Genomic DNA, 25,055 nt, shown 5'->3' on the forward strand with positions numbered 1-25,055 from the left:
AAAAACTAATAAAGGTTTAGTCCATGCATTTTCTTTTTATTTTAGTTTTTGAAAATATAATACTTTTGTTATATATGTCAATTTTGATTTTAAATCAAACCACATTAGTTTGTTGTCATTGTCAGACATTTCAACAGTTTCAACAGAAATTAAAAACATATTTTTCAAAGTACAGGGATGAAAGGACAAAAATAAAAGTTCAGGGATCAAAATAAAAATAAATGTTAGGGAAAAGCATATGTAACAAGTGATTAAAATAGAGGTGACGAGAATTGTTATGAATGAAAGATGCATTTGAGATGTAGAATAAAATTTTGACTAATTGTTTCGGTCTCATCGGAAGTAATTTTTTACCGCAGATTAAAAGAAAAAAATAAATTATTGATTAAATTGTTTAAAATTATGTAATAATATGAATAAAAAAATAATATTTATTTAAAAATTATAACAAAATGATATTGAAGTAATCATATAAATTAATTAAAATTAAATGAGTATACAAAAGAATTAAATTCAACTAAACTAATTATTTGCTCTAATTATTTATTAAAAATAAATTGAGTTGTCTTGATGTCTTCCAAAATTGCATTTTTACTTTCTACTCTTTTTTTTTCATTATATAAATAACCTTTTTCACAAATATATGTGTATTGTGTACTGTAAAACATGATCATGTTATTTAAAGCGACATTAGCATACTATAAAAAGAGACTCGATGTTTTTCAAATAAAAGTAAAGTTAATATATAATCTATAACAATAATAAAGGGGATTCCTCTTTTTGTGTCCACATTTTATAATAACCGTTTTACCTTTATTTATTTTAAAAATTAATTATTTTATAAATAATTTATTTTTAATCATTTTTCTTTTTATATATCTTATTTTTCTTTTAATCATTCTTTTTTTTGTTTTAAATCATTATTTAAATTTTCTTTATATATATATATATATATATATTTTTTTTTATATTTATAATTATTTTAAAAATTATATATTTGTTATTGATTTTTTAAAAAATGCGAATATACATACGCCAGTGTCGCGCTTGTGTGTTTGCTAGTTTTTGCTAGTTTTAAATAAAAATATTTCATAGTGATTAGCGTAATATATTATTGTCTGTTTCAAAGTGGTTGTTGGTTCAAAGTAAAAACGGTTCTGCGATGGTCTTAACACGCTTCCACCATAATTAAAAAAGTATTTTGAATCGCTTTCACAGTGTTTCATTAATATTGTTTTCTCTTCTAACTCTTCATTACCTCTCATCATCAATTCCTTCCATGGAATTCGCATCTTCATCATCCAAACTCCCACGGAAGTACGATGTGCTCATCAACTTCGATGGGGAAGAAATAGGCAGGAAATTTGTTTCTCATCTCGATTCTGTTCTCTCTGCTGTTGGACTCACCACTCTCCTTCATTACGACAATGCAGTGAAGTCAACGCACATCCAACAACCGATTCTCAATCTGTGTCGGATAGTAATAGTTGTTTTCACCAAAACATATTCTGAATCTGCTTGGTGTCTTCATCAGCTTCAACAAATCATCGAATGGCACCAAACTTATTGCCGACATGTTCTGCCTGTATATTATGAAATTCAGCCCTCTGATGTACGTCTTCAGAAGGGTGATTTTGGAAAGGCCTTCAAAGCAACTGCACAACGAACATTTTCAGAACAGGAACTGGAGCATGGCATGTCCAGGTGGAGCCACGCACTAACCAAAGCTGCAAATTTCTTTGGATGGGATGAGAGCAATCACAGGTAAATCACTCTCTCAACCATATTTGAGGATAGTGATTTAACTGTGTTAATACATGACTTCTATTTAATTTGAAGGAGTGATGCTGAACTAGTGGACAAAATAGTTAAGAGCATTCTTAATTTATCAGCTTTGTCTGCTACTAAATTCCCAGTTGGATTACAAGACCGAGTGGAATTACTAATTCTAGCTATAAACAATAAGTCCAAGGAAGTTTGTACAATAGGGATATGTGGAATGGGAGGATCGGGTAAAACCACCCTTGCCAAAGCCATCTACCATCAAATTCATGGTAGATTCATGCAGAAAAGTTTCATTGAAGATATTGCACAAGTTAGTGAACCAAGAGGGCGTATTCATTTACAGGAACAACTTCTTTCAGATATCCTAAACACAAAGGTGGAGATACATAGCGTTGAGATGGGAAGAAATATGATTCGGGACAGACTTTTTCAGAAAAGGGTGCTCATTGTACTTGATGATATGGATGACTATCTTCCATTATTAGATCTAAGGAAAAGTCGTTCATGGTTAAGTGAAGGAACTGTCATAATCATGACAACAAGAGACGAAGACCTACTGAGGAAACATCAAGTTGATTCTGTTTTTCGGACAAATCTAATGAATGAAAAGGAGTCCCTTGAGCTTCTTAGTTGGCACGCATTTAGAGAACCAAAACCAAAAGAAGAATACGATTACCTTGCAAGAAGAGTAATTTCTTGTTGTGGAGGACTGCCTCTAGCTCTTGAAGTCATTGGAAGTACTTTATTTGAAAGGACAGAAGAGGAATGGCATAGTATATTGTTTGAATTAGAGGAAACACCCATGTACGATGTTCAACTGAAATTGAAAATAAGCTTGGGTGGTTTACGCAATCAAATGGAAAGAGATTTATTCCTTGATGTATGCTGTTTCTTTGTTGGTAAAAACAGAGCCTATGCTACGAAGATCCTAAATGGCTCGGGAGTAGATGCTGATAGTGGAATAAGAGTTCTTATGGAGCGTAACCTCATTAAAGTTAAAAGGAATAACAAATTAGGAATGCATCCTTTGCTACAACAAATAGGAATAACAATTTTTCAACTAAATTCAACAGAAATACGACTGTTGTATGGTGATGTTATAGAATATGCCTTGAAGGTGAATACGGTAAGAACATTCTTTGTATGTGGTTAGAAACTTCTTTTGAAAATTGTTTAATTTCCCATGTACGCAATACAATTTTTTTCTTTGCTCTTTAAGTCACAGGGGAGAAAAGACTCTGAGCTATTGCCTGTGAGATTGCTTTCATCTATAAGAAAACCATCAAGACTGCCGAACGACGTTGAAAATTCTGAGAACCTTTCTCAGAAATTGAGATGGATTAGTTTGCATGGGTGTTCTTCAGAATACATACCTTTCGCCTTTAATGTCCACGATACAATAACGATTGATCTAAAACACAGTCTTCTTCGATTCTTTTGGGGAGAACCCCAGGTTTTATTACGAGCCATTCTTCATTAAAATACAAAGCTTAATTAAAATAAAATAGTCACTTGCTACTATCTCATTTGTTATTTCTGTCTCTAATATTTAGAAAAAAACTATTTTGGTGTAGGTTTTGAGATCGCTAAAAGTACTTAACCTTAGTCACTCCATGTACTTGACAGAAACACCTGACTTTTCTAGACTACCAAGTCTTGAACAACTCATTCTAAAAGATTGTCCGAGATTACGCAAAGTACACAGATCTATTGGACATCTCTGTTATCTTATACTGCTTAATTTGAAGGACTGTAAATGTCTAAGCAATCTCCCCAGAGAGATATATAAGTTGAAATCTTTAAGAACTCTTATCCTCTCTGGGTGTTCCAAGATTGGCCGAATGGGAAAAGATATAGTGCGAATGAAATCCTTGATAACTCTAATTGCTGAAAATACAGCAGTCAAACAAGTGCCCTTTTCAATTGTAACTTCAAAAGCTATTGGATATTTGTCCCTACCAGGATTTGAGAGATTGTCATGTAATCTTTTTCCTTCAATCATTATTCGGTCTTGGATGTCGCCAACAATGAATCCTGTATCCTATACTTATTCATTGAGCATGGATATAGATAATAGCTGGGATGATATTGTGCCATTGCTTGGTAGCTTGGCAAATCTTCGAAGTGTTTTGGTACAATGTGACACCGAGTTTCAGCTATCTAAGCAAGTACAAAACATTCTGGTCGAATATTTTTCAAATATTACAGAATCAAGAATTTCAAAGCAGCACTTTAGGTCTTCTTTGATTGGTGTTGGAGCATACTATGAATTCTTCAATGCTGTCAGCGGTAACATATCTGAGGTTCTTCTCTAACTTTTCCTTTGTGTATTACCTTCACCATCATTTTAGCTATTAATTAAGAGAACGTAAAATAATCCTATTAAAGTATCTAATAGAAACTACTGTCCTATACTTTTAGCACTGTGTGCTTCTACAGCTACACAACTTCATACAAAAGTATCTCATTTTAATAATCAAGTAACCAAATCATCGTGCTTATACTAAGTACAAGGAAATTGATTTCTTCTTTCTTGCTCGATTAGTTTCATACTTGTTTTATACTCAATGATTGTATAACCGGAAAGAGACGACAACAGAAATGGTTCTAAATCCATAACGACATGAAGGTGATTTTTACACAACAAAGCTACTAACCAAATTTATTTAAATTAATTACCATTGGTATCCTTTAATTATGTATTGCATTTTGTACTCTTTAACCACAAATAATGATTGTATAAGACAAATTGAGTAGGAAAGTTAGATAAATGACTAAGTTTTTTATGTCATGGTACAGGTATTGGCAAGTAGGGAATCTTGTGATGTCTCTCTTCTAGGTGACAACCATCCTTATTGGTTAGCCTATATGGGTGAGGGAGATTCTGTTTCTTTCACTGTGCCTCCACATAATGATGTGAAAGGAATGATTTTGTGTGTTGTTTATTTATCAACCCTTGAAATTGAGGCAACTGAATGTCTTAGAAGCGTCTTAATTGTTAATTACACAAAGTGCACATTCCATATACACATGCATGGCACAGGAATTTCCTTTAATGATATTGATTGGGAAGGTATAATGTCAAACTTTGGATATGGAGACAAGGTGGAGATTTTTGTGACATTTGGTCATGGATTGGTGGTAAAGAACACATTTGTCTATCTTATATATGGTGAATCAAATTACTTGGAAAAAGAGCCTACACCACAGAAAAACTCTGTCCTTAGATTCATAAAGAAAATTGTAGAGTAACTTCTCATAAGTCATTTATCTTCTTTGAGAAGTGCATGATCCCTTTAGTTATGGAATTAATCTGTGTCCTTCATTGAAATTCATTTTTTTTCCATCCTTTCCTTGTTTTTCCTTAGAGTATAGCTTATAGTTTAGAAATTCAGGTTCACTTTATCCTGTTTCTCACTCCTCACATTGTGCTTTCTCGCTTCACTTGAGCTGTTTATTGTATTTGTTTTCTTGTTACTTTTTGTCAATTCCTTTCCCTTTAAACATATAATATCTCATCAAGTAATCTTCTTAGATAAAGACATGCATTTTGAAATAAAAACAGACTCTGTTACGTGTTTTATTTTTATATCTGCTACATAGTCTCTGTTTTCGTTTCAACATAATAAGTGCATGATTGATTTCACTTTGAAAACATCCAAAATCAATTCCTAAAATTAATTTATGCTAATAAATTGTTTGGAGACACTTAAAATCAATTTCTAAAATCAATTGTAGAAGAAAAATTCACATCAAAGAAAAACAACTCTTTCTAACTCCTCCATCAACCAAAAAATTGATTTTCTCATATCAAATAAAATCAACTTTTTCAATGGGTTTCCAAATACACTCTAAGCATCGTAGCACGATCTGTTTTCGTTGTTCCTCTGTTTTTATTTGTTTTATGTATAATTAAATATACCAAATTTTTTGAATTGAAATTCATTATATTTTTCCGTTGTAAATGTTTTATCAAATATACTCACGATCTTACAAATTATTTTAATTTTGTTAAAAATGTTTTAAACGTAATTATTATAAATTAATATTCATTTCATATGACGAAATGTAATCTCTTAAAAAATAAAAAATAAAAACTATTTTTTACAACTGCAACTAATATTTGCTAGCGTACACACAGGTGCTGTCGCAACTGTGTATATGTATTTTTTAAATATGTGTGGTATCATATTAATAAGTGATAATATAATATTATTAAGTTAATATATAAAATAAAATAATATTTATTAAAAATAAAGTGAAATATATAAGAAAAGATGAAAGAATAATTGTTGATAAATAAAAAAAAAGTTTGTAAAAATAATAGTCAATTTTCAAAAATTTAATAAATAATTATATTTTAAAGGGTAAAACTGGTATTTTGAAATGTGGACACAAATAAGGGAATCCTAAATAAAATAATATTTATTAAAAATAAAGTGAAATATATAAGAAAAGATGAAACAATAATTGTTGATAAATAAAAAAAAAGTTTGTAAAAGTAATAGTCAATTTTCAAAAATTTAATAAATAATTATATTTTAAAGGGTAAAACTGGTATTTTGAAACGTGGACACAAAAGAGAGAATCCTCTTTATTGTTATAGAAGATAGATAGATATAGATAGAAACTATCGACGGGAGCATTTTTATTGATATTTTAGACTTTATTCCGGTGGTAAAATTCACAAATGCTATGATAACTTGGAACAAATGCTTTTTCAAATGTTGTTTGCATAGAAAGTTCATTCACTTTTAGAAGTTAGGTGTCACGCATCTCTCGTAATCACATTTGAAGATTGAATAAACTCATTTTGTGAGACAACCTTAAGAGTCCTGAGAGTGTTTGCTTTGGTCTCTTTTTTCATATCTTGGATAGTTTTTTCAAGTGACAAATCCTTTTTCATACCTTTCCTTAATCCATTTTTTTTTCTACTTGTTCTCTTTTCTTCATTTTCTGGAATGAACACCATGACTACATGCTTCTGCAACACTCTTTGTTCTCCCATGGATGTTCGTCTTCTCCAAATCCTCTTGAATTAATTAAGATCCTCTCATTCTCTTAATGATTCATTAGTGAAGAGGGAATCTTACAAGTGAAGAGTGCATAACCAAGAAGGTGTTGCTAGAACAATTGTAGAATTTAGCAAAATTCGATGAATCACTCTTGAGACAAAAACATCCTAAGAGGATTGAAGGATAATGGAAGATCCTAATATAGTGAAGAAGAAGTCTAAACAACTCTCTGAGTTAAGGTTTATGGAAACCTTATCAGATAGACCAACATTGGATGGTGTAAGTTTCATTAAAATTCCTAATCAAGAAAATGAGTGGTTAATTTGCTTGGAACCTTTGACGAAGGAGAGGTAAAATGGGCAATTTGGGATGTGGGAGGGAAAAAAATCTAGGACCTGATAGATTTAACTTTATATTTGTCAAGCAACTTTGGCAATCCTTAAAAGTCTTAGTTAAAAGTCTACCAAGAGGAAGCAACTCATCATTCATATTACCCATCCCTAAGGGGGAGAATCCCTAGAAACTTTGTGATTACAGAACCATATCTTTAGTAAGTTTCATGTATAAAGTGATATCTAAAGTGATGGCCAATAGATTAAAACAAGTTCTACCATTGATCATGGATAATAGATAAAGTACCTTTTCTGGGTGAGAGGAACATGTTGCACATTGTTTTGGTGGCTAATGAGGTTGTAGATGAGGCTTGAAGGAATACAAGGAATTTATGTTTGAAGTTGATTATGAGAAACTCTACAATTCAATTTCATGGACATTTCTTCTTTACAAGCTTAGAAGATTATGCTTTCATGTTGGATAATCTTTAATTTTGTTAGATAATATTTAGATTATGGAGTTGTTTTTATTTAGCAAAGTGATAGGGTATTTTATATTTGGTGAATTAAATTTAAGTTAGTTGTTATTTTAGTTAGTTGGAGTATTTAAGAATTAGTTTGATAATATGGGATATTAGATAAGATTAGATTAGATTAAGATTTAGTTTGGTTTGTTAATATTTGGTTTGTAATTGGCTATATAATAGTCAATTCTCCATCAATTAAAAATACCACAGTGAGTTACATTGCATATTCTTTTAGTGTGTGAGATTTTCCAACAAAGTGGTATCAGAGCTTTATGCTCTAAGTACCGAGTGAATAGAGAGAGAGAGAGAGAGAGAATGAAACAAAAAGTGTGCGCTTGAGTGCTTTGGGAGAAAAAAAGAAGAGGAGAGATGGCAAAAGTTGTGAATGGTATGATGGTGCCGCAATTAACGAAGAAAACCAATTATGATAATTGGTGTCTGCAGATGAAGACCCTACTGGGATCCCAAGACATTTGGGATATAGTGGAGAGCGGATACGAAGAACCCGCGGAGGACACAAATCAGACGGTGGCCTAGATTGCTGCATTGAAGAAGACGCGAGTGAAAAACAAGTCAGCTTTGTATTTTTTGTACAATGTTGTGGACGAGTCAGGATTCGAGAAGATTGCAAACGTTGCATCTTCAAAGGAAGCATGGGATATACTAGAGGTTGCATACAGAGGGAACGACCGGGTTAGACAAGTCCGACTTCAAGCTCTCAGAGGAGAGTTTGAAGGGCTGAAGATGGAAGATAAAGAGCAGGTAACCGAGTACATAACTCGGGTAGAGAAGGTGGCCAACCAACTCGGCAGGAATGGAGAGCCAATGCCAGCAAGCCAGGTTGTGGAGAAAATCTTGAGATCATTAACAGATGATTTTGAGAGCATCGTATGTGCCAGCAAGTCAGGTTGTCAGTTCTCTTAGTGGAAGAACTTGTTGGGTCACTAGAGGCCCATGAACAAAGGAGAGGGAAGAAGCACGAACCGCGTGATCAAGCACTGAAGGCACAACTTGATTTGGATGAAACTTGGAATACTCAGAGCCGAGGTCTTAGAGACAGAGGACGAGGTTGCCGAGGTTGAGGTGGACGTGACCGAGATGATGTTGAAGAGAGCATAGATCAGACCAGGCAATAGAATTGGCATGGTCATGGTCAGGAAAAGGGCTAAGGAGATTGGTCCAAGTTATAAATGGAATGCTTCAGGTGTGGCAAGTACGACCATTACGCAAGAGAATGCAGACCGAGAAGTTGCTACAACTATGGCAAGGTCGGTCATATAGCAAAATATTGTCAATCGGAAAAAAAGGAGAAAAATATTCTCATAGAGGAAGACAACTAGGAAGAGATAGGGATTTTAATGATAATGCAAAACTCAGACGCCGAACTCAAGAGTGGTGAATCGGAAGCTAAGTGGCATTCAGGCCGTGTAAAGGAAAAGAGATCAGGTGACGCACTTAGTCCAGGTTGTTTAAACTCGATCAGGTATTTTGACACTGCAGCGAGTAATCATATGTGTGGAGATGAGAGTTTCTTCAACGAACTCAACAAGGTTGAGGCCGAATTCGTGTCATGTGGAGATGATTCAAAGATTGTGATAAAAGGGCATGGAACAATCTGGCACATGCAGAAGGATGGACGGGTTGGAGAAATTATGGATGTCTACTATGTTCTTGAGCTTAAGAGTAATATTTTGAGCATAGGTTAGATAGTGGAGAAAGGAAACTCGATTCTAATAAAGAACCAGGTACTGTACTTAAAGGATAAGCACGGGCGGCTAGCAGCCCAGGTAGAAAAGGAGAAAAATCGGATGTACAAATTGTAGTTAAGCATCTTGCAAAGATGTTTGAAACGTGCGGACAGTGATGGGGACACGAGATCCGTTCGAAACAGTGTGGTGAAGAAAGAGACAGGTAAGAAAATTAAAGCAGTGCGATCAGAAAAAGAAGAGACAACCAATCTTATCGAAGAAGTTGAAGAAGAAGCAGTGTTGTTGATGATGGGATGTAGCTCGAGGGATGAGCACAAACAAGTGTAGAAGCCAACAAGAAGGTTGAGTGTCATAAATCAAACCAGTAGCATGAAGAGGACGTCAAGACATGTAGATAACTCGGAAAGCTTGGCAGAAAGTGTGGAGATCTTAGACAACCCGAAAAGGGACTTGGAGAGCTTGGTGGAGTTTGTGGATAGCTCGGATCTTGAACAAGAAGAGTAGTTGCGTGTTGAGAAGGATCTGAGAGTTGTACTGGAGGTGCAAGATGAGAAGTGGTAATTGTCCGATCTCTTAAAGAGAGCTCGGCCTATTCAGAGGATTCTAGTTAATGGCAAGTCGGCCACAAAAACCATAAAGAACCCAACAAAGGGTAAGTCAGCTAAGGTTAAGATGAAATCAGTCAAAGAGAAGATCAAGTCGGACAAAGAGAAGAAATCGGCTATGGAGATAAAAGATTGTTCAAGATGATGAGAAGAAAAAATTTAAGATTATGGGGGAGTTTTGTTGAATAATCTTTAATTTTGTTAGATAATAGTTAGATTATGTTTTAGATTATGGATTTAGCAAAGTGATAGGGTATTTTATATTTGGTGAATTAGATTTAAGTTAGTTGTTATTTTAGTTAGTTGGAGTATTTAAGATTTAGTTTGATAATATGGGATATTAGATAAGATTAAATTAGATTAAGATTTAGTTTGGTTTGTTAATATTTGGTTTGTAATTTGCTATATAATAGCCTATTCTCCATCAATGAAAAATACCACAGTGAGTTACGTTGCATATTCTTTTAGTGTGTGAGTTTTTTCCAACATTTCATATAAAATGTTATGTTGGATCGTGCTCTGTATCTATTTATGTTAATGGAAGCCCTACTATTGAGTTTGTATGCAAAGTGTGGCATTAATTAAGGCGGTCCCCTTGCTTGCTTCTTAGTTACGGTTGTGGTAGAACACTTGAGTGGTTTAATGTTAGAAGTTATACGTAAGGGTTGGAAGATGGAAGTGTGGAAGTTGAACATCTCTAGTTTATTGATGATACGATTTTCCTTCGGGAAATGTCAATGAATATTGCATATGTTATAAAATGCGTAATAAGATGTTGGAAATTGTATCCAATCTCAAGGTTAACTTCTATAAGAGTAGGTGTGAGATTATAAGAGTTCTTGATTCCTTAACAAATACAGGCAAAGTTCTTAAATTGTAGAATCCTAACTATTCTTTTGTTTTTATGGAATTTAATAAAGTGGATATTAGGGATTGAGAAAATTAGATATTAGCTTTTCGTTTACCTAAGATTTTTCCTTAACTTAATGTAGAAAATGAGAAATTTGTTTATATAGGATTATGTAGTCAGGATGAGTGGGTTTGGAACCTGCACGGGAGAAGAGAGTGGTGTGTGTTAGTGGATAGTGTAGAACTTTATGGTAGAAGTAACAGGGTTCAAGTGCAGTGTGGCATTAATGATTAATGGATTCTAGTTAAAGAGAGTTGTGATAGGTATATTGTATCTTTAGTTTATGATATGCTTCATGCATTGGATTGGATTCATAAGTAAAATTGCAACATGGGCTGATATTGACAACTCAAAGTAATGCCTAAAGATGTGCTTTTTCATTTGCATATGCATGTAGATTAGGATTGCAACAAAAGACTACTTTAATCTAATGAACATGGTAAAGTTGGAACGGAGGGTGGGAGAGATTGTGGGTTCAACTCCCCCACTTTGGGAGTTACAAGGTGGGTTTGGAAGGGAAGGTGGGAGATGTATGGGTGATCATGGATTGGATTTTTAATGATCTAATCCACATCCATTTTGAATCCAAATCATTGGATTAGATTTTCGATCCAAATGCTTTTTTTTTCAGAAAAAGTAGGTTGGATTTTTTTTTACAATTCAGATCCAAATATTTTGATCAATTTTAAATCCAGATCAAAATATTTGGATCAAGTTCAAAATCCAAAATCCATTTTTCATAAAATAAATTTAAATTGAATTTTTTAAAACTTGTGTTCATAGTGTCGACACAATAAAATTTGGCAGATTTTTTGTCGGGGACAACGAGACCAAATTTCAGCATGGGATGGACTCGACTGACTCTCGGTTGGGTTCGACCAAATTTTGGTCGAGCTTGACTTGGTCGAATTCGGCCAAATTTTGGCTGGAGTCGACTTGGCCGAATTTTGACTAGGGTCGACTCGGCCAAATTTTGGCTGGGGTTGACTTGGCCAAATTTGAACAAATTTCGGTCGGGGACGACTTGACCAAATTTAGGCCAGGGTCGACCCAACAATATTTCTGTCAAGATCAACTTGACTGGATTCAGTCAAATTCCTGCCAAGGCCGATTTTGCCTAATACGATCAAATTTTGGCCAAAGTCAACTTGGCCAAATATGGGCACATTTGGACTAGGGCCTAATCAGTCAAATTTTGATCAGGGTGGACTCCACTAAATTCGTCGGTTGGGACCGACACGGCTGAATATGGCCAATTTTAAATCAAGACTGTCTCAGTTGAATACAGTCAAATTTCGTTCAGGAATTACTTGACCGAATACAGCTAAGTTTGGACTAGGGCCGACTTGACCAAATTTTGGTCATGGCCAACTCGACTCAATTCATCCAAATTTAGGTCGAGACTGACTCACCTGAATACGTCAAAGTTTTGGTCGCGATTTGGACTAGGACCAACTCGACCAAATTTCAATCGAGGCCAACACAACTAAATTTTGATCGAAGCCAACTCGACTGAATTCAGCTGAATTTCAGTCGTGGCCGCTCGATTGAATACGGCCAACTTTCAATCGTGACCTAATCATTTGAATATGGTCAAATTTCATCCTAGGCCGTCTCAGCCGAATATGGCCAAATGTGGGCTAGGACCGACTCGGCCAAATCTCAATCGGGTCCAACTCGATTCAATTCGACCAAATTTTGACCGGAGCCAACTAGGTTGAATACGGCCAAATTTTGGTCGCTGTTGTCTCGGTCGAATACGGTCAATTTTTTTTTGGGTCAACTTAGCCCAATGCAGTCAAATTTGGGTTAGGATTAACTCGACCGAATACTTCCAATTTTTTTCCAGGACCGGCTGGGCTAAATTTCAATCGGGACCGACTTAACTGAATTCGGCCAAACTTCGTATAGGGTCATGCCAACTCAGTCAAATACGACTAAATATGGACTAGTCTGTCTGGACCTTTAGCCTAACCTAACCAAAAATATAAATTGGAAATTTGGATTGAATATTTTGGATTATCCATTTTGAAAATCTAGATTTAGAGAATGAATATCCAATCCATAAAATATATAAAATGTAGATCATACTAAAATCCAGATCTAATAAAATGGATTTTAAATGGATTGGATTTTTAATAAAATGGATATTAAATGGATTGGATCAGAGAAAAAGTGGATTGAATAATGAAAATTGGATTTTTTTGCCCACCCCGAGGGAGAGGTAGTGAGTTCAACTCCTCCTACTAACACTTAGGAGTTGCAAGGTGGGTTTGGAAGGAAGGGTGGGATCAACACCCAATTTCGTCCGACAACAAAAAATTAGTCAATTAACTCCAAAAAAATGAAAAAAAAATATACTATTAATTTGATAGTGAATATATTTATATATTGTATTTTTATTTTTGTTTTATTTTATTTTATTTTTTTATTTTGTTTTTACTTTCTTTTTTTTATTTCTTTGGTCTTATTTTCACTTTATTCCACCATTTTCTTTTTATTGACTTTTACCTTTACTTTGTTTTATTTTATTTTTCTCTTTTTCGTTTTGTTATTTATTTTTATTTTCCTTTATTTTCTTTCTTTTTTTACTTTTCCCTCTCGTTCTCAAACAGTTTTTTTAAAGAAAAGAAAAAAAAAGACAAAACAAGAAGGAGAAATAAAGGTCGTAGAGTTTGTAGTGATTGGACTTAAGCAGACTAGCTTTTCCTTATTTAGGTGAGGATCAGGCATGCAAAGTCTGATTTGCAGTGAGTTTTATACGCAAAAATGGAAATTGTAGTGTGTGGAATGGTGGGATGGCTGAGATGCAAGAAGCAACCGCCCTCTAGCACAAGGCTTAAGAATGCTAGAGCAGGAGAGAGCCGTTGAAAGGAGACACAACTTTCAAACAGAGAAGAGGATTTTTATCACTTCAAAAAATATGGTTGAGAACACGGAACGAAGGGAAAAAACGGGAGAATAACATTTGGAGAATAGAGGAGATACAAGCGAGCCAAGGAGGGAGGAAAGAATGTGAGACGTGAAACCACCAACTGATAGAGATTGCAAGCTGCAAGGTAGGTACTTCATCTGAATACTTGAGTGCTTGAATGTTTAAGATGAACCTGGTGCAGTTGTGTGTTTGAGAATGTGGTCGTATATTGATGGTTGCGTGTCTTTTATTTGGCTCATTGAATCTCTTGTGTGCATTTCTACATTACTGTTACTTGAATCCTCCATTATCACCCTCGTCATCCTCACACCCTCATAGTACCTCCGGTCCTTAAAAATGTCATTTCCCTTCCTTCATTCATTCACCTTCGTCGAAACCAATCACCTCCATATTACTTCATATTACTTCTCCTGCAGCCTGCACTTTGAATAGAACCTTTCACCATCATCCACCCACCCCCTTCACGCTTTCACCAATCCATTCTCCTTCACCTTCACTACTCCATTCTCCTTCACATGTGCTTCACCGTAATCAACCAAAGCCCAACGCAAACCAGTTTCATCCCCCACCTCATTATCCTCTTTGCTTCACCATCGTTCCCAATCCACCAATACTTTCACCGTTGAACTAGTAACACATACCCCGCATACAGAACCAACTTCATCCTCAATTTCACAAACCTGCAACCCACACCCAAACAAGTCGAAACCCATCTCTACTTTGGTCTTCAAGCCCAAGTCTACACCTTTATTCACGTCACATACTTTCATTAGCACCCTCACACAGATTTCCAGCTCTAAAATCACTTTCACCGTCACGCACTCTTCCACCATCGATTCATTTTTTTCCTCATCTTTATCATTCACCTGCGCAAAATCAAAGAACAGATCACCAATTCCAGTGCCAAACAACCACTTCCAATCGAAACAGTGAAACAGAGAAAAGAGGACATCGCCGGCGGCATTGCCGGCGGCGAGTCGGAGCTTTAATCTGTAAGGTGTGGTCACGACGGTTGCGGGTCCAGACGTGGTGGCTGGCGCGGTGGTGGCGAGCCGCAGAGTCTTGGGCACCTTTCTCTCTCGCGGAAGCAAAGGATCATGGGTTTGGAGATGAATGGCTGCGGCGTGGGCGCCTGCGACGGCTGGAGCTGCTGACGGCGACCTGCGGCGACCTCCGGCAAGCTGAACCTTGCGGCCGTGAAGGGGATCAGTGCAGCCCCTGTTTGGAACGCGCTAGGGAGAAAGGGTTTCGCGCGTTGCGGAAAAAGAAAAAAATAGGTGTGTCGCCGGTGTCGATGGGTGTCGCCGGCGAGCTCCGTGCGGTGGTACGGCGAGGCAGAGACGGAAGTGGTGTGCTGATGGTCGGTGGCAGTGGCAGCATCTTGGTGTCGAGAGAGATGGAGAGGAGGCTTTCTTTGAGCAATTAGGGTTTAGGTGTCTCATATGCCACATCTCCTTTACTACGTGCACCCCACTCTTAATCCTACACCCCTTCTTTATATTTTATATTTTAATTGAATCTGTTTCACTTTTCTTCATACACCTCGGTTTTACTTACCCGCACCCCTATATCTCATTTTTGTTGAGTTTGTTTACTTTCTTTGCGCACCTCCATAATTACTGACCCCATTCCCCCTACATGCTTCATTGTCTTCTTGGGCTTGTTCTATATTTACTTGTTACACTCTCATTTTTATTGTACACACCTGATTAACTTCCTGCACCACCATATTTTGTTAATAATTTTATCCTTTTATTTATTTATTTATTTTATTATTATATATTTGAAAAGTATAAAAATTAAAATATATGAAAAATATATAGAAAAATCTATAAAAAAACCAAAAATAGTTTTCTTTCTCTTTATTGTGTTTGTCCGGTCGTTCGCACCGCGTGACACTCATTTTCAAAAATACCAAAAATAGTTTTCTTTCCTTTTTAATGTCTGTCCGAACGCTCGTGTCGTGTGACACATATCTTCAACTAATTCAAAAATACCAAAAAATACAAAATTTTCAAAAATACATAAATATCAACATTTTCAAACAACGTCTTTCTAAGAACTACGTGATCCTTGATTCTCCACTGTGAGATACGTAGGAGCAAGGCCAGTCCTTGTCAGGTTCACCTCCAAAAAAATCAAATCTTTTTTCTCAATTGTTTTCCAAATCGTTCCTCCTTAAGAATTACGTAACCCTGATTTCTCATTTTTAATGAGAATACGTAGGACCAAGGTCAATCCTTGTCGGGCCCAAAAAATTAAAAAATATATTTGTTTCTTTTTAGCATTTTTGTCTTATTATTTTTGGGGAAAATTAATATTTTGAAAACCACATCAACTTCGCATTTTTAATTAAAGGTACCGCCCTCGGGCGGGCGCGGTAGGGTGCTAACACCTTCCCTACGCGTAACCGACTCACGGATCCAAAATCTGGTTTTTCGCAGACTTGTTTTATTTTTATGGTTTTCCATAGTTTTCCAGAATAACTATGGTGGCGACTCCAAATCTCTTTTTCAAACCCGTTTTCTTTTGGTTCGTCGTCTCGTCGCGATTCCAGTTGCGACAACTCCCCCACTAACAAAATTACTGACTATTATCATTCACCTTATAACACCTTGGGCAGTTACGTTATACTTAATCTTGTTGGTGGTTGTTTGTTGGCACGATATATATGGAGTGATGCAATATCATTCTCTATATTGTCAGACCACAATTATGCAGCTTAGGTAGGCTGGTGTTAAGACTCGAATTAGTTTCATGTAGCCTTCATTAGTTTTGCTATGTCTAGTCCTTTTATACGAAGTTGTAAGAGATACTAGTTCCTTAAATTTGGAATTGAAGACTTGTTAAAAAGTTTCCAATGTTTTTGCACTTGTTTTATTTTGCTATCAACTATATCTGATTGTTTCACTCTATTGATCTCATGTACGAAGCATGTTTATGCAATTTACATAAATTAAAATCGAGTGGTTGTTTTAATGAAGTTAGGTTTATGAGTGGTTGGTTATGATGCATGAATACTATATGTGTATCAGATAGAAGAAGAATCCAATACACCGATACACTTATTTTGAAAATAATAGGATATGATATGTGATATATGTATATCGAAAAGTTTACAATAAATATATGATTGTTATCATGTGAATCCAAATCAAAATTATATGTATTGAAGTTGTAAACATAAAAGGTTATAAATTATTGTCATAATAAAAATATATTGCTTTAAAGACTAAATACTTCATTCATAAGTATCGGACAAGGGTACATGACCCAAATTGAAGCATCGATGCATCATAGGTGGTATGTTTTAAGAGGTTTTCATGCACAACCTTATGTTGATTTAGCCAACGAGTGGGGATTAGTGTAGGCAACAAATTTGATTTCAAGGTTTCGTTGTGTTATGTCTCGGTGTGGGAGGTTTTTCTGTAAGCTTAATTTTTCTCTCTTTTAGAGTTTTTTTCTTTCGCTAGTTGTAAGGTACTGATAACTCAATTTCAATACCTTCATATTGAAGCTTATTGCACTCACTTGCCATTTTAGTTTCCTTTATCTTTAAATCTTAGCTTAAAAATGTGATATTTTAAAGTTGTCTTCAAAAGCTGCAGTATCGCCTGGCGGTATTTATTACCGCCCGACGCATCTTAAAGGATCATTTTCCACTGTCACGTTCCCGCCTGGCGCTATCCTTCTTTCGCTAGGCGCTGGCAGAAAAATGCTAATTTTTCAGCACTGACCTTTGCTTCTTGTTTTGATCATAACTTTCTCTACAGGTGTCCAAATGAGTTGGTTCTTGTTGCGTTGGATTCTACACTCAAAGACCTTTAATTGAAGTGGTAGAATGCAATTTTTGGAATTTTGTGTGAGATGCAGTTTACTCTGGAAGATGGCAGCAGTTACAAAGGAAAAAACCACCTCATGTTTTCGTTGAAAATTTGGTGCATTTAGCAAAGCCTTGAAGCAGACCCTTCCTTCACCTAATGGGCTTCTTCTCTGCACATGGAATAGCCCAAAAAGGGAGCTGATCTAGGGTTGGCCATCATTGCCACATCAGCAGACAAAACAGAAGAAAACTCTGTAAGGACTGGTAGCACACACACTAAAAAAAAGCAGGATCAGCTTTTGGCAGCTTTTGGACAGAATGTTGTTGGGAATTTGGAGAGGCAATTTGGTGCAGAGGGGCGGGGCTGGAATTGAAAAAAAAAGGGATAGAGAGAACGAGGGAGTGTTTTCAGGGACCATTAGTGTGCAATTTTCTTTCATTAGCTCTTAGACAACACCATCATTCTGGATTCTCTGAAAAAAAAACTTTTCTCTTCAAGTTCCTCGAAGATGAATTGCTGAGCACTTTGCATTGTGATATGGATTGTGAGTTTTATTTTAGTTTGCTATTCAGTTGTTATTTTGATTCCAAGACTATGTAAGTTGAAACCCATGATGAATGTTCTTGCCAATTCAATCTGTTGTGGGAGTTTTATGTCTTCAATGAATATTTCCAGCTTGCATTTTACACTTAGCTTCTGATTTTATATTTTCATTTTGTTCTGCACTTCATTTGCTGCTGTCCATAGAGCATCCATCTTGGTTGATTACATCCTAGTTTAAAGTTACTCTGCATTTTTATTAGGTTTAATTTACAGTTACTGTTTAAGCTTTCCATGATATACATTGCAGCTCTGTTTTTGGCTCCAGATGACTTGGTTCAGTCACTGTTTTATTGGTTTCATGCTCTTGTGATATGCCAAATCAAGTTCTAAATTAAAAGGGGGCACTAGCTAGTGGAGTACGTACACATCATTTTTGGTTTTGTTTCCCTTTTTCTTAGTCATCACTTTGTTATTGATTTTTAGACACTAGCTAGGCCAATTTTTGTTATCTCTTTCAAATGTTGTCATTTCTTCTACTTGTTATCCTTGCATTGGTTTCATGGCTACATACATTCTCATTTATTCTACTTTTAAGAGTCTAGCATATTTCTTATGAGTTAGTTTCATTAATTCATCACTTTATAAATGCATTTGTTTTAATTTCTTTGTCTATCTTTTATGCTTTTAAAAATCTCCCAACAATATGTATTTAGCATTCAACCCACTCATTGCATTGACTCCATCCTTGGACTGACTTGAGTTGATCCTTATACTGCATTAGTAAAAGGTGATTAATTCAGTTTGTTTGGGACAGTTTAGGCGACAAAAGCTGTCTACCAGGTACTACTCTCAAGGGGAGAATAACATGCAATAAGTAATTTATCTATTCATATAAGTAAGTGTGATTTGTGATTAGTGAAATTTCTTTCCTAATTGTTTTATGAGAGAACTAAATGTAACCTGAGTTTTAGTTTACCAATTTACTTTTTTGTTGTTCTATTGAGTTTTTTGTTCATTAAACAATCTAGTCTAATCTCTATGATGGTTTCAAGGGTTATTAGAGTCAATTATACCAACATGTGTGAGAGACTCCTGGTATTAGAATCATGTAGATTGATAACGTCAATTTCTACCCATTTTTGTGTGTCTATTGTCATGAATAATGCACTATTTCCTAGCTTTTATCTTGTTTTATCCTCAAATTTATTTGTTTTTGTATTATTTTGTATTTTTGTTGTTTTATGCTTGTTTTTATTATTTGATAATCAATTATCACTTATGATAATCAATTATCTGTGGAAATTTAGATTTAGCTTTTCCTATTTTTAAGATAATTTCTACACAGGCTTCTATAAATAAAGTGGTAGGCTTTCATTTGGAACACACATAAGTTAGAGAAGTATGAGTACTTGAGAACTCTCTATGGAAGGCTTTGGAAACCTAGTGTGGGTAGAGCAATAACTTTCATCAAGTGAGATCTTGAATAATTGAGTGTTGTTGTTGGTTCTAGGTGAAGTCGTTCATCCTTTGTTGGTTTTGAAGGAGGTGTTTATTCCTTGTGGATTTCGAGGGAGGTGTCTTCATCTCTTGTAGCTTCAAGAGAGGTGTTTTTTAAACCCTAAACTTTTTCACTAGTGCAGTTTCATGTTTAGACAATGCCCTATATGCCTCGGTTCTTGCACAAACGAGGTAGATAAGGACACGGTGGCATTTTTGTGATTTCGAACAACTTTTATGCCTCGGTTAATGAAACAACCGAGGCCTATGCATGTTTATGCCTCAGTTATAAATTCAACCGAGGCAGTAACGCTGCCAGAAATTCACACTTTCCTGTTTTTTTTAAAATTCAAAAATAATTAGGCAGTTTTATGCCTCAGGTTCCACTGAACCGAGGCATATAATGGTTTACTACAGCGAGCTATTTTTCCACGTGGCTGATGCGTGAGTATATGCCTCGGTTATTCACTAAACCGAGGCCTATAAATGTTTATGCCTCGATTTTAAATCAACCAAGGCAGTAAGGCCAGTTAGGTTTTAAAAACCCAAATCCGCTGCACTATAGATGCATCTTCTACCTTCAAAAATCAGCGCTGCTTGTGCCTCCACGTCGTTCCGCCACCACTGTTTTGCGCCTCCACCGCACCGATTGGCCATCAAATTGGTCGTTCTTGTTGGTCCTTCGTTGTCGGCGTGAGAGTAAGCATCATGGTGGTGTCCCTGGTGGGTTTCATCGGCGCGTGTTACCGAAACAAGTTTCAGATGCGGCTGTACCTGGTGGTGATGTTCGTGGTGATTGCGGTCTTGATCGACTTCATCATATTCGCGTACGTAGTGACAAACAAAGGGTCGGGTTGGAGGGTGATGAACCGGGCGTATTTGGAGTACTACTTGGAGGACTATTGGAAGATAGGGTCATGCATTAAGGATTCCCATGTGTGTGTGAGGATGGGGAGAACCATTAATGGAGTTTGTGAAACGGCTGAAATGTTCTACGTTAGACACCTCACACCTATTCAGGTATATGCATTAATCATCACTTTTCTTTCATTTTCCTTTCTCTGTTCACTGCATTTTCTTTCTTTTCTGTCTCTGTTTCTTCAATATTCTGGACCAAGCATATATAAATATATAAATCTTCATTGCACAGTAAAGCAACTAACAAATTTTACCCAACAAAAACAAATTCATATTTCTTTTTGCTTCTTAGAAATTTCAGGTTCCATAGTTGCCTCGCTGATGGCTTGAATGTAGTGGTGAGGCTGTGTGGATGAAGAGAAGGTGAGTTGTGGAATTTGAGGGTGTAGTTGAAACGTGGAAGTGAAATGAACGTTGGGTTTTTGGGCATTGAAATGCGTGAAACAAAAGCAACAGTTGCAACTCTCAAAGGGACAGCCATTGTTGCTTTGTTTTGTGGTTGTGTTAGAATTTTTCTTTCTTTTTTTATAAATGGTCATATGTCTCAGTTGAAACAGAACCGAGGCAATAAATGTATCTTTCTGCTACGGTTAAAACAGACCCGAGACAGTAAATATTAAATATGCCTCGGGTTTGTAACCGAGGCATAAAGTACTATCTTTTTACCTCAGCCGTATATGCCTCGGTTGCGGACCCAAAGCCAAAAGCTGAAAATAACCGCTGTCATTTCCCTTCTCTGTACTAATGTCTTATCTTTGATTGTATTTGTTGTTTATTTTAGTGACTGGGTTAATATCGTTTTTTAGAGATTAATAACTGGACATAGGATCTTTTTATCCGAGCCAATATAAATGCCATGTGTAATTTTCTCTTCCTTACTCTCTTTATTTTATTGTGGTTATTAAAATAAAGAAAAGAATTTTAATTGAGCTTTGACATTAAAACGAAAAAAATTTTAAAGCACAATTTTTATTAAGAATCTAATTCAACCACCCTCTTGGCTCTTTTTTTTGTCCTCACGCTTAATCATTCCATTGTGCGATTCTAACACATATTTTTCCAATTGACCACCAATCGAGTGTGTGAAAAAAATATTGACCTATGTGATAATTTTAGAGTTATCAACTTCCCATACCTCTAAAGTAGTAGCATAATCATCAGCTTTGATGTCAATCGATTTTTCCTTAACACTTGAAATATAACATCACACGGGCTTTCCACGAAGAAATTTTTTCATAACATAATTCACAATAGGAATAATTTTTACAATCTAATCTCACTAATATACGGAAGAAAATCATCTTTACACGTCGCCCAAACAAATCGAATACAAAACAGAAATGCGAACCACACAAAGGAAGAGAGCAACACGTAATACAAACCCAATATTAAAGGATTTGAAATACCTTCAAATGACATAAAGAACTTGGTGTAAAACCTCCAAAAACGCCTCAAGTAGAAAATAAAAATGCGATCGGGTGAAACCTTAAAATTTGCGACAAAAGGCTTTGGGCTTAAGCCTTATGGCTTAAAGCTTGGGGTTTAGGAAAAAGGAACCTGGGAGAATCCCTTCTCAATCATAATATTTGTGAAACATTGTGAAAGAGGATTGGGGCTTAGGGCTTAGGGTTTACGAAACAAGAACTATTAGAAGAATCCCTTCTCAATTATAAAATTTGTGAAAGAGACTTAGGACTTAGGGCTTAGGATTTAGGAAAGAGGAACTTATGCAAGAATCCCTTCTTAATCATAGGTCATTTGGGGTTATGATATCATCTAGAAAACAAAGAAGTATATGAAGAACGAGATTATGTAGTATTGATTGTATATAATATTACAAGATATATGTTATATGTACACAAAATTGACCCTAAAAAACACAAGTAAATGGATTAAAACATATATATATATATATATATATATATATATATATATATATATATATATATATATATATATATATATATATATATATATATATATGCGCGCGCGCGATTTTTTCATCGTAATGAGGATCAATTAAGAAAAAAAGGTAAAAAAAAAGGGTGAGGTGGGAGGAAAAGAATATATACGATAGTTTTTGCCTTATGTTCATGTATTTTTTTAGTGCTTGCACATAAAATACTTTTGTTTTAATTTATTTAATACGTCAATTTAAATTTTAAATTCATCTACATTAGTCTTATGTTATGATGGTTTGTCGTGAACAGTTCTTTAACAAAGAATAACAAGGAAAACTAAAAACAACATTTTACCGTGAGGAAAAAATTAAGAATAAATCACATGCATAAAAGTACAAATACATAAAATAGTTGCCAACAACCAAAGTTATGATTAAAATAATAAATTAAGAATTGTTTAAATTTTTAGAATTAGGCATTGTTTCTGCGACTATAAGGAAATATTAATCTTCTGCCTACTTTGAATGGTTTTGTTTCTGCACAGAACATTTATCTTATTACACCTTCCATGGAATCAGCGTCTTCATCATCCAAACCCTAGTGGATGTACGATGTGCTCATCAACTTTTCTGGAGAAGACATTCTTAGGAAATTTGTTTCTCATCTCGATTCTGTCCTCACTTCTGTTGGAATCTCCACTTTCCTTCACCACCAGAGTGCAGTGAAGGAAACGCAGTTCAAAGAACCTATCCTGAATATGTGTAAGGTAGTAATAGTTGTTTTCACCAAAACCTATTCTCAATCTGCCTGGTGTCTTCATCAACTTCAACAAATCATTCAATGGCACGAAACTTATCGCCGACATGTTCTGCCCGTATACTACGAAATTCAGCCATCTGATGTACGTCTTCAGAAGGGTGATTTCAGAAAAGTGTTCACAGCAACTGCTCACCAAACGTTCTCAGTACAACAACTGGAGCGTGGCATGTCCAGGTGGAGCTATGCACTCACCAAAGCTGCAAATTTCTTTGGATGGGATGAGAGCAATTACAGGTAAATCACTCACTCAGCAAAAATATTTTAACCTTCAACTTTAATTAATTTTGGTAATACATGACTTCTATAGTTTGTATTGTACTTGAAGGAGTGACGCAGAACTAGTGGACACAATTGTTAAGAGCGTTCTTAATTTATCAGTCTTGTCTGCTACTAACTTTCCAGTTGGATTACAATCCCACGTGGAAGATGTGATTCGAACAATAAAAAAGAAATCCACAGAAGGTTGTACGATGGCGATATATGGAATGGAAGGATCTGGTAAAACCACCGTTGCCAAAGCCATCTACAATCATATTAATGGTACATTCAAGGAGAAAAGTTTCATTGAAGATATTTCGCAAGTTAGTCGAACGAGAGGGTATGATTATTTACAAGGAAAACTTCTGTCAGATCTCCTGAAATCAAACGTGGAGATACATAGCGTTCAGAAGGGAAGAAGTATGCTTCGGCGAAGGCTTCTTAGGAAAAAGGTGTTGATTGTACTTGACAATATAGGTGAGGATGGTCAATTATTAGACTTATGCAAAAATCATGCATCGTTCAATAAAGGAACTGTAATAATTATTAGTGTATAGGATACCTGAAATAAGCTAAGACAGTTGTCAGTATTTTACATTATGTTGTTTACACTTGCTTTGCTTTCGGTACATGTTCCTACTTCAATATATAATGAGGAGTGGCTTTCATGTCTAACCAATAATCAAATACTACAAAGTTTATTATGGTTTTGTTACACTCTTCATCTTCTATTATACTTCAGTAATATGGTATCCAGAGCCATTTCAAATCTAACAATGGCGTCCTCTCAAAACACTTTTTTCTCTTCCACTCCTACTTTTCATCCAATTTCTGAGAAACTCACTGATTCCAATTTTCTCCTATGGTGGCAACTAGGGGTGGGCATGGATTGGATTTTTAATGATCCAATCCACCTTCATTTTAGATCCAAATAATTAGATTAAATTTTTGACCCAAATTCATTTTTTTAGTAAAAGTAGTTTGGATTTTTTTTAAATCCAGATCCAAATATTTGGATCAAGATTTAAATCCAATCCAAATATTTGGATCAAGTTCAAAATCCAGAATTCATTTTTTATAAAAGAAATTTAAATTTAGTTTCTTAAAACTTGTTTCATTAAGGCATGAATGACCCGGATGGGCCCGACGACTCGGACGAGACCAACGACCTGGACGACCCAGACGGGCCCGACGACCAGGACTGGCCAGACAACCCGGACAAGTCCGATGACACGAACAGGCTCGACGTTGTGAACGGGTCCAACGTCCTGGATGGGCCTGACGACCCGGACAGACCCGTCCAAAAGTCAGGCCCAATCGGGTAGTCGAGCACGTTCGAGTCGTGGGGCCCGTCTAGGTCGTCAAGGTCGTCAGGCTCGTCCGTGTCACCGAGTCCGCCTGGGTCGTCAGGCCCATCCGGGTCGTCGAGCATGTTCGGGTCGTCGAGCCCTTCCAGGACGTCGAGCCGGTCCGGGTC

At 35.8% G+C, this 25,055-nt stretch overlaps 2 protein-coding genes across 2 annotated transcripts; both read left to right on the top strand.

The window, feature by feature from the left end:
- Positions 1-1,207: 1,207 nt before the first annotated feature.
- LOC114167027 (protein SUPPRESSOR OF npr1-1, CONSTITUTIVE 1-like) lies at positions 1,208-5,262 on the top strand. Its single transcript, XM_028051934.1, has 5 exons — positions 1,208-1,764; positions 1,840-2,911; positions 3,005-3,238; positions 3,360-4,088; positions 4,585-5,262. The coding sequence occupies exons 1-5, from the start codon at positions 1,280-1,282 to the stop codon at positions 5,035-5,037; spliced, it is 2,973 nt and encodes a 990-aa protein (XP_027907735.1). The 5' UTR covers positions 1,208-1,279; the 3' UTR covers positions 5,038-5,262.
- Positions 5,263-20,390: 15,128 nt separating this feature from the next.
- Positions 20,391-20,910, top strand: LOC114165130 (tetraspanin-3-like). The gene is made up of 2 exons (XM_028049797.1): positions 20,391-20,702; positions 20,902-20,910. Exons 1-2 carry the CDS (start codon positions 20,391-20,393, stop codon positions 20,908-20,910), a joined length of 321 nt encoding a protein of 106 aa, XP_027905598.1.
- The last annotated feature ends 4,145 nt before the right edge of the window (positions 20,911-25,055 follow it).

The sequence above is a fragment of the Vigna unguiculata genome, chromosome 10 (genome assembly GCF_004118075.2).
Source record: "Vigna unguiculata cultivar IT97K-499-35 chromosome 10, ASM411807v1, whole genome shotgun sequence".
In the NCBI taxonomy this organism is placed as follows: Eukaryota; Viridiplantae; Streptophyta; class Magnoliopsida; order Fabales; family Fabaceae; genus Vigna; species Vigna unguiculata.